Below are 15,113 nucleotides of genomic sequence, written 5' to 3' on the forward strand. Positions count from 1 at the left end.
AAGAAAGGTTTACGGACAAAGCGACTGAAAACTACCCGAGCAGTGCGACCATTTATGATGCGAAACGAGCCCAAGAACGTGTTCTGCCTTCTGGAGCGAAAGAAGGAACCAGACTGCGCGAAAAAAAAGAGAACCCAGCAAGGGAACGGGCGCCGGCAACAGCAACTTGCTAAGCGTCGTTTCCGAGTCGCTCCGCTGTCACAGACGCCCCATCGGGGACAAACTAGCCGGCTAAGAACTCGCGCGAGGCAACGCGCAGAGCCGGGAACGCCGCCGACGCCTCCGCTCCCAGGGAAAACGCACGTACGCAAATGCAAACTGCAAGACGACGGGGAGGGGAGGGGGGGGAAGAATAAAGAAAAAGAAGAAATGAGAAAGAAAACCGAGAGACAGGCGACACAGGCAAGGAGGGAGAGAATCGGTAGTGTGCGGAATCGACCAACCAAGCGAGGCGAGTAATTCACAAAGAGCAGACGCGAAACAATTCGCAACCGCGTTAGAGGAAGTGGCGACGCAGAAGGAGAAGAAAAAGGACCGAGAAAAAAAAAAAAGAAACGAACGGCAAAGCGAAAGTGTGAGTGTGTCGAGGACGAATCTGCTCTCGAAAGCGAAACGTGCTCGGATTTGTCGAGCGCCACCGCGTCAACAGAAGAGGAGGAAAGGAAGAATAGTAAAACTAAAAAAAAAAAAAATCAGCGAGGGAAGAAGGAAGGGAAGCCGCGTCGCGAGTGTGAGAGCGCTGACGCGAATGCACCCGCGTCCAATTGCGTACGCACGCACGTACAAACGAAACGAGCGCTGGTACTCGGAGAGACAGCGCCACGACGACTGTGCGACGTCCACAGCGACGTCGCGCTAAGGAAGGAGGATAAGGACAACGGGAAGAGAGGAGACGACGTGCTGCGGTTTTCCTCACGCCGTCTCGTTTCCCCTTAGTTCTACCACCGCTGTTTACGAACAATGAAGGAGTAGGGGGAAGGAAAGGAAAAAAAAGAGAAAGAAAGGCGACAGAGGGAGGCAGAGATGCCGCGACAACGCTGCCAGCGATGTTGCTTCTTTCTTTCGAGCTCCTCAATTTTCTTTCTTTGCGCGTCTCTCGGGTTCCTTTGCGCCAAGCCCGATCTCTCCCGCCTTGTTGACACTGCCAAAAAAAATCTTCCCCATTCTCCTTCCGAGCATCGTCCCTAAGCTCCCCCGGCCACATCTCATCGGCTCGCATCGATCATGTCTCGTGTTTCCTTTTCCCCCCTTTTTCATCGAATTTTCTTTGTAATGCGGTCGTTACTGGCTTCATTCTTGGAATCACGCATGCGTTGGTACGGGTGATCGAGTTAATAATTACATCCTCGTTTTTTTTTTCTTCAAAATGTTATCCCTTTACAAGAGTAAACAGAAGGCGGTGAAGATTTGCTTCTTTTTCCGACCGCGACTGCCAATTTCCGCTCAGTGCGTTACCTGCCAATGATACTATCAAGGCTTAACGAGCTGTGCTCGGGCGCCAGAGATCGATAAACAAAAGGCGCGGGGGTTTCATTCCTCCCTGGCTTCTGAAATGTCGAGCTATGGCGTCACTGTCTTATTACGCTTGAAAAGGCTCAAACTTTTGCCTTTGATCTTGCGAAACCTAAGCCGTTGAGGGCCAGAAAAAAAGGAACACAGGAAAACACCGGTGCCTTCATAAAAAGGTCGGCTTCGTGTGAAACCTTGGCACGCCGTCAGACGGGATCAAGTTCACAACGTCGAGAACAGAACGTGATCACTTGGTCGGACCTTCGAAGCCGCAGACCCCACTCGCACTCGGTTCTCCTCCTTTCTGCTCTTCTCAATCTTGCTTCAGCCTATATGGCCAGATGCTTTGACCGTAGCAACTGGCTGTCCATAAATCCCGCTCTTGGTCCTCCGACCAAACCAGCCCTTCCCAACGGAATGGCCCGGTGCGTATTTCCGTTTCCACTTGCGTCCTTTCTTCCTCTCCGCTAAGGGCACACACAGGGCCTGCGCCATTATTCAGCAAGTCCCGAAGTGTCGACGCGCGCAGGACTTGGTCGAAAGAGCGGCCAATCACGGACGGCTGCGGTACCGCGCGCGCCGCGGGGGGGCGGAAGTGACAAGTGCCCTCTAGCAACCAGGCTTGACAACCGTTTACTTCCGCCAGGCTTGCGTTTTCTCGCTGCTTCCGAGTGACCGCCCAAGCATTTCGAGCGCGTTCGCCGCTAACGTCGGCCACTGGAGCCTCGCGACCTATCCTCGAACGCTTCTCCGCCCCCCTCCCTCTCTAAATCTCCTTTCTCTCTCTTTTTTTTTTCTTGCCAGAAACCTCTCATGGCACGCAGGTCGCGGGCGTCGATAACGGCGTGTGCACACGCGCAAAATGGGTGGAAGCTGGAGGGGATGGAGACGGGGCCTCCGGGCGGCGGTCGTCCAAATTGCGTTTGGTTTGGGGCCGGCCGGCCCAGAAACGACGTTAGCGTGGAAAGAAGCGGCCCAGAACGCGCGCTCGGGAGACCTCTCGTCCGAGGAGCCGGCGGGTCCGGGCACAGAAGCGCGCTAATGTGGTGTACGGTGACCGCGCCGACACACCATCACAGCTTCGGCGAACGTGATGGGCCTGGTCGCAACCGGGCGGTGAGCAACCCCCCTCTCTCAGCGTCATCGACCTCCAGCGGGGGAAGCGTTTAGGCGCCGTAAAGGAAACGCGTATACACACGGCAGCGATATATGGCGTCAGGAATGAAAGCACGCCGAAAAAAAGAAAAGTGTATTCTGTAAAAGGCGTAGCACTACATAGCTATAAGCGAGATGGGTAACGTAGACACGAAAGAAGCCTAATGTCAATCAGCCATCGCATGTGCCTTGCATTAACACATCGCGACGCACGATGTTTGAGTCGCGGACTGATTGCAGAGAGAGTTAATCTATCCACATGTGCGAATATATTATGCTGGTGCCATGCGTGCGAGCCTGGCGCAATGGTAGGCGTTGCTAGAGATGGATAGTGGAGACGGGAAAGCCTATTCCTGGAACGTGAGGGACCGCAACAATTTCGTGGCAATTATTAAGCTGCTCTCAGTTACCTATTGTGTAACGCCTGGTGTTACAGTCAAGTTCGTTCTCGTCAAGTACTCGCTACATACTGCGAGACGCAACGGTATGTGGCGAGGAGCTAGTACTTTGATGTCTACCCCTCCAAGAGTCTTATAGCCATCTGCCTTGGCCACTGCCGAGGACTCAGTTCGGACTAAATGAGCCTTCGACGTCAAGCGCGGAATCTTCTTCCGTTACAGCTGGAAATACAAATTGTGCTGAAAAAAAAATTTAAACGAAGAAAAAGCAGTAAAACAGAAAATGCTACAGACAATTTCGCTGCTTACAAACAAGACCCTGAGAAGCTTCTGTTCTTTCGGCACAGAAACAGGGCGAGCAAGACAACGGCGAGCCGCCGTAGTGCGGAGAAACAGAAGCCAGCAGGTTTTGCACAGTTTTCATCTGCAGCCAATCCAAACTCACACATCAATTTTGCCGCATATTACACGAAAAAATTATAAATATTTGTGCTTGAGTGATGATACCCGTTTCCTTTATATCACAATGCAGAAAAGGGCGTCTCGTGCGTTGACGCAACCTTTCTTCTTTTTTTTTTCTTCGTCGTAAAAAGTATAGGCTGATAAGACACGGAAGTTTCTTGGGGTCATAGGCCCGCTATACTGCCACGACAAGTGAACAGTCTAAACTTATCCATCCTTCCTCTTCAGTGCCCCCCTCCCCCCCCCCCCCTTTCCCCCCTATTAGGCCGCAATGTTCATTCTCAGTTTCCGAGGAATATCGACGTCCTCGCCCGTAACCCAAGCGCCGAGAAAGTGCCAAACACGACTCGTGTTGTTCGGTGCTTCAGTGAGCACGAGCCCGGGCAAGACGAGCTGAAGCGCTGCAGCATACACGTGAGCCGGCGAAGCAAGCCAGGCGGAAGGCGGCTTCGCCCTCGGTTGCGCCTCAGCCTCGCAAGAGCCTATCCGATGACGGGGCGCGCCGCGCGGAAGGTTGCACAACGACCACGCGCGCTTTCTCGGGCTGCCGCTCTCGCGAGGAGCTCTCCAGATCGAAGGAGTATCGGCACCCGGGGGAGAGCGGGCCCGCGTCTTCCCGATCGAACACGCGCGCGCGTCCCTTACGCAACGCCCGCAACACGCGCGCGCGGCGACAACCTTCGGCGTCGGTCGCGAGGCGTTACCGCCCCGTCGCCGCGCGCTCGCGCAAGCCAGACCCGAAGGATCCCGGCTTCGACGATGCGCAAATGCTGTAAAACAACGTTGGGAACGCGTCGCATTGCGGCAGCGCCTAGTTCGAGGACGCTTCTCAACAAGCGGGGCGCACGTACGCGCATCCCACATTTTATATTCAACGTCGGCTAACCATGCCGGTTTGAACGCTCCATTAAACCACACTTTATAGTTCTAACTTTTCCTACACACTTTAGCCTTTGCGCTAAACCAGCCCTACGGGAAGAGGGGCAGTACACGACGCCACGCGACGGCTGTATACGTGGGAAACACTGCTCTGTACACTCAGAGAGATGAAGGAATAATTCAAAGGAGCGATCGCTGCTCACTGGGCCGCGAAACAAGAACGGCAGCGACGTTCACACGCACGGCTGGCGGGCGTCTTGAATCGAGCGTCGTGGCTTACTTTTGGGCACTATCTCAACGATTTCATCAGCCATCCTCAGTGCTTCGGCTGTTACCGCGGCAGTCCTGGTTTACTAACGTCGCGATGAACGAACGGTGCGACACGTCTATACATAATCCGATATCGCTAACGTATCTACCTTGGCGACATGGCTGCCCTGCGACGGCCCGCGGTATAAACAAATCGGCGCAGCGCACGTTGCAATCTGTTGGACAAGACACACTATAGTCGTACATCGACTTTGCTGGCACGCGCTGCCTCTCGCGACAGCGCTCGCTACGAGTGCAGAGATTGTGATCGCAGAGGCGAAGAGGAAGTGGAGGCCGGTTTTATTTAAAGCAGGCGCTGAATTCTCGGAGGCGCCCGGTTCTTGCACGAGGCCTGCTGCACGCACTTCAGCGCGGCTTACGTAACGTCGTTCCCGAACACGACACGTGCACAGGGAGACGGCATAAAGAGAGAGAGAGAGAGAGAGAGAGAGAGAGATGCGTACCTTCTTCAGGTGTCCGTTGGAGGTTCCGAGGAAGGCGACCGTGTAATCGTGAGTGGAGACGGCCGCCACCGATGTGAGCAGCACGTTGGAGTAGGTCAGCACGGGTGTCGCGTTCACCGGCTTGCTGCCGTCTAGCGGTGTGTTCACGTCCATGCCGCAGAAGTCATCGTTGATTTGCACTTGCTGCGAAGTAGAGAAAGAGAGAGAGAGAACGCAAAGTTAAAGCGGGAGAAACGAGGTCAGGCGTGTGCGTGGGTATACTATTCAGGTAACACAACTTTCCATACGAATTACAAAGTTTATGATAACGTCGATACGCGGGGCTGCAATGAAATGACGTGCAAGGAATTGTACGCTCCGATAGGACGAAGGTAGGACGTCAGATTTCCCTAGCCTAGGGATCTAGGGAGGACAAAGAGGGCTTAAGCGAACTTTTTCGGCCCACCAGGGTGCTTCGATTCAGTCATGCTAGACTGAAGAGACGTAACGTTATCAGCTCTTTATGGATATATTGTAAATAAACCCAGTACTCCTCGTTCTCGATGAGAACATGTTCCTCCCTTCAACAGCGTCCTTAAGCATGGATGAGTTCGATGGCGGTATGGGCCAGCTGCCCCCTTTGATATGCACGACACCAACTTTTACAGCGGACATCCTGCTAAAATTCTGTGAGGTTCCGTCTTCCAGAACTGTAGTAACAGCGCAATTTGATGGGGGCAAAATGGCTCCCGCTCCTAAACGTTACAAAGTAAGTATACGGAGTAACACGTAATAACACGAATAAAGCAAACTGCACAAGTGTCGGCAGCTACAAACGTATACAGCACTGTGTTCGCGTGCCTACGACCGCTTGCCCCGAGCAGCGAAGGAGCGAGATCGGGACCGAGACGCTCGACCGAGTCATCAAAGAGCGCTAATGTCCTTGGCCGGGGAGGGAGGGCACAGGCCGGCGGCACCAGATCGCAGGTGCCGTTAACGGCTTTCCCGTTGGCCCTGCGCCGCGGGCCCCCAAGTCGGCTGAGGCGACCCGCGAAAAAATGTGCCTCCGGCGCGCTCGCCGCCGCTGCTACCGTTAGTGCCACGGCGTTCCCAGCAGCCTATGCCTTGAGCCTCTCACCCCACCTGCCATCCACTGTCACCGCGTAGATGTACATGTGCGCCACCTCCTCCTTCGGCATCTTTTCCATGTGTACTTCTTCGTATACGACGGCGTATACCGGCGTCTCCTTTCCCTCCCAGCAAAACGAACATTTATTTCTGCATAAAAGAAATATAGGTGTAACGAAGCAAAAGCAGCCGACTACCGCTTGACGAGGCTGCAGCCCCCTGCATATTTGCACCGGCACGCGCTGCATGCCTCGAGCCTTTGTATTCTTCACCGAGACTACTTCACACGCACGCACGTCTTGCCTCCTGCTACATTTTTTTTTAAAATCCCACTTACGTGCACTTCTACCGCGCCATTAATTTTGCTCGCCTTGCGTATCCCTCTTCGTCCGCATCCTACCCCTACGGGCGTCATACATGTGCGCGCCGGCGACTTCTTTCGCCGTGTGGATCGAGAATGCGAGGCACGCTTCTCGCACAATTCCAGATAACAAGCGCACGCGCTACGGCCCTGCAGCGGCCTCGCACCTGGAATTGAGAGGACGCAGAGGACGAGAGTCACGGTCCTCCTGCAATTTGCCGGCACATGGGGTGTCCACGCGACGCTTATGCATCTGCACCACTCACGTTGCTTCTGCAGCTTCGCAAGAGGCGCCGTTGTTTTATGCCCGCGGCGCACAATGGTCCGGTCGGGCACAAAAGAGCTCACATCGTGCCCGTTCCGCACGCGTACAGAGACAAGGAGAACTGCGCTTTTAACGAGCGCTTTTGATGTCGGTGTACGGTACTCGTGCAAAGGGGTCACCCTGGAGCGGGCAAGGATGTATACGACCCCCAAAGGGCGCCACACATAGCAACTCTAGGCAAGGCGTCGCTGCAGCGACTAATGATGGGGCCTCAAGAGCCAGGAAGTGTTGCTCTGCTCCACCTCACCAAAAAGGCACCCGCTTTAGTAATTCGAAGGATTTCCTGCAGCCCATAAGGCATTCAATGTAAAAGTATTACAAAGAGCACAAGAGATTGGTAAGCGTCCTTACAATTCTGCGAGCGCTGTCTACAAGAAATGCTTCCAACCCTATACTAGAAATAGACGTACACATGCCCTATAAATGCATGCGTCGTCCAATACTCCCATGTGATAGATAGGATCCCCCGCATGCTCATATGGGATTGTTGGATGTAGTGGTTTGGGGCATATGAGTGTTTTCATCAGGAAAGGGACGGTTAACGAGGGCGGACAGTACGCGAAGTCGCGGTTTCAATACACTGCCGCGGCGGCTACATTCTAGAGAGAAGGGGGGGGGGGGTGGGGGTGGGGGGTGGAAGAACTCAGTGTGGTCAAAGTTAATCCATAGCCATCAACTATATGCCATCAACTACCTCGATGGTAGCTCTAAGTGCGACGTCGCAACGTTCATCCTTAATTCGGAGGTCAGATATCACTTGTGGAATGCGAAACCCGTACAGGAATGTGAAGGCCGACAACACTTTCTCGAATCTCCAGTAATGTCCCAAGAGGCCGTGCGCGGATAGATTGGTTGCCCCTGATGTTGTCAGGGCAGCCATATTTGAGAGCCACTAGCACGGCGAAAAGGCTGCACCGTTAACCTTATCCACAATCTCCAACTTATTTCCAGCAGTGAAGTCCGATCTGCGAGTGCCTGGTGGTACACTATGGCGTCCGTGACGTCACGTGCGGGCCTTATTGGCTATCAAAGGCGCTCGCTCCCCTCTTTGCGGGTAACGGTCGCATTTATCTCTCTAGCTCTTCGATAAGGTTTCCTTAGGCCACTGATGATCTGTCACCAGGGCAATTTCCGCGTACTTTGGCTCGGCGGCTGCAGACACGCAAGTCCCGTAACATGGGTGCGGGGCGAGTAGGAGCAGTTGAGAGATCTGGACATTACCGAAGGCTCGTTTACAGGGCTACGTGCGGCCATGCCATCCCACACCGCAGCAAGGGGTTGCGATTCAAGGGGGAGGGGGCCAGGGTGCTTACAACAAGCTGCCACAAGGTAGTGTGCAGTCCACCCCGTCAAACACGCGTGCAGTGCGGCGAATACTACGGATCGCCTCAGCCAATGGTGCACAGAGAACCAAAAGAGCTCAACCATGGTTTTGTTGGCGCCGCGTTAATCCTTCCACGCCACGCTGACTAAGAACAGCAGTTCTGGCATTATCGAGTGGGAACGAATTGCGTATGCGTGATGTAGAGTGGAGTAGATGTATCAAGTGAGCGGCGTTACCTGGAGCCGAGTCGTTCATAAGAAAGAGAGAGAGGATATCACGGCGTTCAGGGCGCAGTTCAATCTACTGAACGGGTTCTCCCTTGACGTGGTAGCCCTTAACGCCAGACGATGTGGCCGCATATTTCCGAGGAACGTGGTCGTTCCCGTCGTGCCTGATCGTGCAGTGCTAAGATTTCCTCTACGCTACTTAACATACAAGCCTGATAGATTTAACGTAACGTCGGTCGCCCAACCACACGCGCTATACACCACCTGAAGGGGGGGGGGGGAGAACGAAAAGGAAATAAAACGGAAATAATAATAAAAAAAACACGGGAAGATTAGCGACACAATTGGGTGATGCTGTGCCCACCACCCCGAGACACAACCAGGCGGTTCTTTCTCCCGATTGGTTGACGCTACTCGTACAGCTTTCGCTGTGCTGCACGGCGTTGCCTCTATATTAGGGTCCACGCGTGCTGCAAGACCGGGGGAGGGGAGTGTGGCGCGTGGTGTCCGCGTGCCGTTCCGGCGGATCGATGGAACGAGCCGGCCGTCGGCCACCGCACTTCCGGCGAGCCCATTTGCGCTCCGCGAGGAGCGTGTGCAAACGCCGCGGCCGCGTGCGCTCCCTCCGTGCCCGATGCGCCGCCGCAGTGGCCGGTCGCTGTGGTCCGCCATTTGCTCTGTAGACGGTTCCTGGCGCGGGCGCATGTACGCTCTATCTATAGGCCGTATACGTCCCACACCGTGGAATCCACCATGCCAGCGAGCATTATTAAATGGTACTGCAGTGTTCAAAGGGTATACGGCGTGCTTCTAAAACAGAACTTTAGTAACGGCAAGATCGCGCGCACACGGCAGCAATGGGCGCGAAGGCAGGAGGCGGAAGGGGCGAGAACAGCACGCATTTCTTTAAAGGGACACTAAAGGGAAACAATAAATCAGTTTAGACTAATAAAGCATTGTTTGAGAACCCTGCAGGCAGTCATTTCAAAAAGACAGTTTGAATATTAGATGAGAAAATGAAGGTTCAAGTATCAGTATTTGAATTTCGCGCCGAAACCCCAGCGCCGGTACGTCAGCGTGACGTCAGGGTTTCCAAAGTATGTTTTCGCATTTGGGCCGCGTTGGCTGAATAAAGGTTCCCGAAACTTGCCATCTTTAATGCCTGGTTCCTTTAGAACACAATGTAGTCAATCTGTACCGCTATATATAATTAGTAGGCCCTAGAAAATGCCATCAAAATCCAAGACGTCGCAGCCCCCAGATGCGGGAACTCAAGTAGGCGTCGCCACCCGTATATCTTTCTTGCGCTTTTTCTGGCTTACCAAACGTCTGATCGTTGTAAGTGTGGTGTTTTTAGTGCTGTAGAACGGTAATTTACGGACGGAGGAGAAATAATTTTTCACTTTAGTGTCCCTTTCTTTAAAGCTCGCCCTCAGTATACGAGTAGCAACGCAGTATACTGGGAGCAGCAGAGACGGCCAAGAACTCAATGTCTGTATAGATCGCAGTGACTTTTTGAGCGACCTTGGTGTTGCCGATTTCGCGCTGCCTCGGGAGCTCGTCTGTATGAACTTGCTGTAAATCCGTATCCCTCTTGGCTCCTTTCACCGTCAGAACTTTAAAGAAAATTCTGGACAGATGACAGGTATGATAATGGGCATTATGAGAAAGACCGACGTCGGATCAGGATTTTGTTGGCTCACGTTTTTCGGCACGGAATCGTTTTTCTCGCTTCATTATTTTGTCGTGGCGTCTTTTGAGCAGTTTGGCAGTTTAGCACTTTACCGTGTTTAGCGATGTGTACGACATACACAGCGACGAATCTTGCGCACGAAACACAAGATATAAGTAAAAGGCCGCTAAAATGTTCCATCAATGTGTCCTAGCGTCTTTATTGCCAAAGTACCGCGTAGTCGTAGGCGAGCCGCGGCTAAATGTTATCGATCAGCCGAACCGCGAGTCAATGCCCGCACCCACGCTAATTGAAGGGCCGCCTCCTAAGAAACACTCGGAGGACATTTACCGCTAAAGGTAAGCTTCTGAAACTCCCACGGATCATGCCGACGGTGCACAGAGACCATAACGGCTGCCTGTCCTAACAGCACCGTTTCGTAAGACCGCGGGGTCGGCCGGCGATTAACTCGACCGGCCGTGTAAGCTGTAGCTGCTTGCGCGCCCCAACGCAGCGGCACATCTTTCGGCGAGAGCTCTGAAAATACGCAACGTCGTGGGGCGCCGAGAGACCAAATGGGAGAACGCTTTGACAGCGGTGATCGGGCAGAGGAATGCACGGTTGCCCCGGGAAACGGCGAGCAATCTCGGCCTCACGTACTGTCTGAAATAAGGAGGTCGTTAGTCCCGAGAGCTCTCCCTCCACACACGCGTCCTTCCTTTTCTCCAATTGCACCAGTTAATTTCGACACAGTTTGAGTATTTGCATTTTTGATTCGCCTTTGGTTCACGAAATACTCTTCCGTCATAGCTGATGCAGAGGACGGCGGCGCGAAAGTTACACGATTGCATTTCTCAAAGCACATCTCCACTTCGTGAGCTGCGCTACAAGACGTTTCAGTTTAGAGGGCACGCTGGTGAGCAAGCAAGACATGTCACAAGGCGAAGCATTCGCCACTGTTAACCATGCCCGGAATCGCCCAGACGTAACGGTGTCGCTCTCATTACGAGCTCGTGAAATTCGCCTGCGATTAGCTTTAGTAGCAACCACGGATATTAGCCGATATTGGAAAATACCCGAAATCTCGAGTATATGAATTGCGCTATGAAAGCCTTTCGTTTACTCACACGCCAACTTAACGTACGGTATTATCGACACGGACGCCTATCAAGAGACGACAACAGCGAAATGACCGGGGGGAAACACGATGAAGCGATTGATTGATTTGCTAATTGGATGGATGGACGGACGGACGGACGGACGGACGGACAGATGGATGGATGGATGGATGGATGGATGGATGGATGGACGGACGGACGGACGGACGGACGGACGGACGGACGGACGGACGGACGGACGGACGGACGGATGGATGGATGGATGGATGGATGGATGGATGGATGGATGGATGGATGGATGGAATGGATGGATGGATGAATGAATGAATGAATGAATGAATGAATGAATGAATGAATGAATGAATGAATGAATGAATGAATGAATGCTCGGAAATGAATCTTAACCGTGGCGGCCTCTTGTTATATGCAAGCACAAAAATAACCGCAGAGGGATGTTTTTGCACTCCTCCCTGCTGAGAAGTCGGCCCCCATGCGGCCGCGGGGAATCGAGCCCACAAACTCACGAGTCCGCTGCAGAAATCCAAGAAACGGCCATTTCTCGGCGGGCACCATACGCGGACAGAATTAACCGGAGAGGTCAGCCTCGCGAACCGTGACACAGCCGGCGGCGGGGAGAACAGCGAAACGACGAGAAACAATAACGCGAAAAGCTAAGCCCTGCAAAACAAACAAAAAATACAAGCAAACGTCGGCGCTCGCGTAGACACACAAGCCCAGAGAGCACAACGTTGCCGGGCAAGTGGCAGCGACTATACACAACGGCGCTGTCGCGCGCACGATCGGACGGTATTAATTTTCGGTTCGGCCGCCACGGACCGCGCCGTGCTTCGTGCAGCAGCAGAAGAAGAAGCAGCAGCAGCAGCAGCAGCAGCAGCAGAAAGCAGCTGCACAAAGAACAGCGGCAACGAAGCGAGAGGGCGAGGGGAGAGAGAGCCTCCAACGCAATTAGCACGCTCGGATGCGCGCGCAAAGCGAACGATACTCGAGCCGCGGTCGCGGGGCGCGCCGCCGCGTAATGTCACACCGCAAGGCAAAACAGAGCGGAATGCGCGGCGGCGCGTCCGCTTCCCACGCGTACTCCGGAGGGGGCGCGTCTGCCGCTAAACGTATGGGGCGACGGGAAGACTGGTGGAAGTCTATAGGGAAACGACAAAATAACGGACACGTGCAAAAACAAAGTTCCCAATAGGGAGTCGGAAATTTTGATTATGGGAATTCATCGTGGGATCTTCTTTCTTTCTAGTTTCCTTTTTCCTGTTTAACCTAGGTAGGGCATTAGGCAGTATAATAGCCAGAGCTCGGTCGTGCAACCCAAAGGAGACGCACATAACATCCCTCCATCCATCCATACAACATCGTATGCGGCCACGCGCTCAAAAGCAGCCTCACGAGCTGCAGTGCGCGTGAACACGCTTCTATGTACTGCTCCCTTTTAATTCGTGAGGCTTAACGTTACAAAAGCGACGTTGTGGCGATATATAAGAGACACGTAATGGAGGGCTCCGGATTAATTTCGAGCACCCGGAATCGACGTCGGCCGCATCCGAATGTGACATGCCACGGCTGGGAATCGAGCCCACGTCCTCGTGCTCAGCATGCTGAACCATCCCAGAAAGCATCGTAATGTGACGGGGCTAAGCTTTAAGGTACGAGAGAGAGAGAGAGAGGAAACACGTTACCCGACCAATGTTCAGAAGCAGAGCGTGGTGGCGATATGGCGAAGGAATGTATTGGAAACAAACTGCATTTGCAAACAAACGAGCATTTGCCGGCATCTATAGCACGTTTGTAAAGCGAAAAACAAACGAAACCACTGCCACGCTCGAGCGATTTAAGACTGTAACACGATACCGATGGGAACGAAAGAAAAAAGGAGAAAGAAAGAATAGTGACATGGAGGAAGCTGGAGTGCTAACCGCGCCTTGACAAACTGCTGCAAGTTAAGCGTCCACGTATGAGAGCGCGAATTTTTTGATGTGCCGGTAATCTCACTCAATTACCTCCATTTTTTAAATCCCCGTGTGCCTTAATTATCTGCAAACGTGTCCTGACGGGTTACCTTGGGCTCAAGCACTGCACAATGCTCACGGCTTGGATGGAAATGGTCTTGCTGAAGAAAAGCGCCACATTCGAAATTTCGATCGGTATATCGTTAGGCGCATACTTGAGGTAATCGGCCTTAACGTAGAAGCGCTTACAACACGGTAAATACATCTCCTTTGGCATTTCTAAGGAGACAACGTAGTTATACTACTTTGGGTTTAACGTTCGTATGGAAGACAATGCGAAACATGCGAGGTTATTATGCTGCGTACGGAAGTGTTCCGACGGGGATACTAGGCTAAAGCCCTCTTGTGGCTTATACAATTCGATGTCCGCGCTTGGTGCTACGCGTTGACCCCCCCCCCCCTCCCCCCCCCCCCAAAAGAAAAGAACAGAAAAGAAAAAATAGACATTTCCAACAAGCCAATACAAAACTGCAGCGTACCAGATCAAAGTAATTCAAGCCATACAACAAGACAGCCGAAAAGAAGTATACAGCGCAGTCGCAGCCGCTGTGGCAGGAAGGCGAGAGAGGATCCTGCACTTATATTAACGCCGTCCTAACACGAAGGAGGAAATATCTCGCGCCGAGCACTTACCGACGCCGGAATCCGTGCACTTCCTTTAATAACGGCAAACGCTTTATCCGACCGTTGCACAGCATCTTCGAGCGAGCAGGAGCTGCGAAAGCCGCGGTGCGTGTATACCGTGGCCTCGACGCCTTCGTCCTTCTTCGCCCCGATTTCTCGATCTTAATACATTTATTTTCTTTCTTTTTTTTCCCCCCGCGATCCAGCTCCGCGGTCCGACGGCTTGTCTCCGTCGTGATTGTTTCTCTTCCGCCCCGTCGCGTGCCGACGCCATGGAACCGGCGCGCGCTCACGCACGAACACGGGGTCTTCTTCTCTCTCTCTCTCCTGTTTACTCTGCGTGTCCGCGAGCACGGACGCGAGGATGGAGGGAGGAGGAGGAGGAGGAGGAGGACACGCAACGATGGATGGGCCGCCACGCGTCGCGATGTAATAAAGCGCGGTTCGCTGCCCGGCCGCCCAACCTGCTGCAGGGTCCGCGGCGGACGGCGGCAAAGGCGCGCGCGCTCCGCATGCATGCATGCCGCCGGGGCGGCCCGCCGGAGAGCGGATGCGAGAAGGCAAAACACGAAGGAAAAGAAAAGCGAGGCAACGACACGAACAAGGACGGGCCCGAGCGCGCGCGCATGCCGAGAAGGCATTGTAATGAAATTAGCGCGGTTGCCGCGAGACCCACGGTCGGGGGGAACGTGGCACCCGCCGAGCGCGGCGTCACCGGCGACGGACGACGACGGGCTTACGCACGCACGGGGCCGCCTTTATTGGATTACCGGCGCTCGCTTTCGCTTATTCCTCTTTCCCGCAGCGCACGTGCTTCGCGTGGAGCGTCCATTTTTCTTGATATACAGGCGCACGAACGCCCGCAACACGCAACATCCCCCCCCCCCCCCACTCCTTACCCCCCATCTCTCTTCCCACCTTTGCCTGCGCTTCAAACGACGCCCTACATAGCGATGTCTCGTGATGCCGCGGACAGGCAGCAAGAGTGGAACGCGGTTCATTCCCGACGCGCCAAATCGCGACAGCGCCGGGCTTTAAATTGCTCGCCCGGGAGGACACTCTGAGAAGCCGAGAGTTCGGGCGTGGGCCCGAGACCAGCGGCGCTCCGGCGAGGCCGCGGTGAAGTGCTGCTCGGTGCTGATCGCACTT

General features: G+C 53.9%; 1 protein-coding gene across 3 annotated transcripts in view; it reads right to left on the reverse strand.

Moving 5' to 3' along the window:
• PlexA (plexin A) overlaps positions 1 to 15,113 on the reverse strand; it is a 385,856-nt gene that overhangs the window by 75,773 nt on the left and 294,970 nt on the right. For all 3 annotated transcript variants that reach the window (XM_070538955.1, XM_070538957.1, XM_070538958.1), the window contains one exon: positions 5,177 to 5,359. In XM_070538955.1, coding sequence (XP_070395056.1) covers positions 5,177 to 5,359 — 183 coding nt within the window. The remainder of the gene's footprint in view (positions 1 to 5,176; positions 5,360 to 15,113) is intronic.

The sequence above is a fragment of the Dermacentor albipictus genome, chromosome 5 (genome assembly GCF_038994185.2).
Source record: "Dermacentor albipictus isolate Rhodes 1998 colony chromosome 5, USDA_Dalb.pri_finalv2, whole genome shotgun sequence".
NCBI lineage: Eukaryota > Metazoa > Arthropoda > Arachnida > Ixodida > Ixodidae > Dermacentor > Dermacentor albipictus.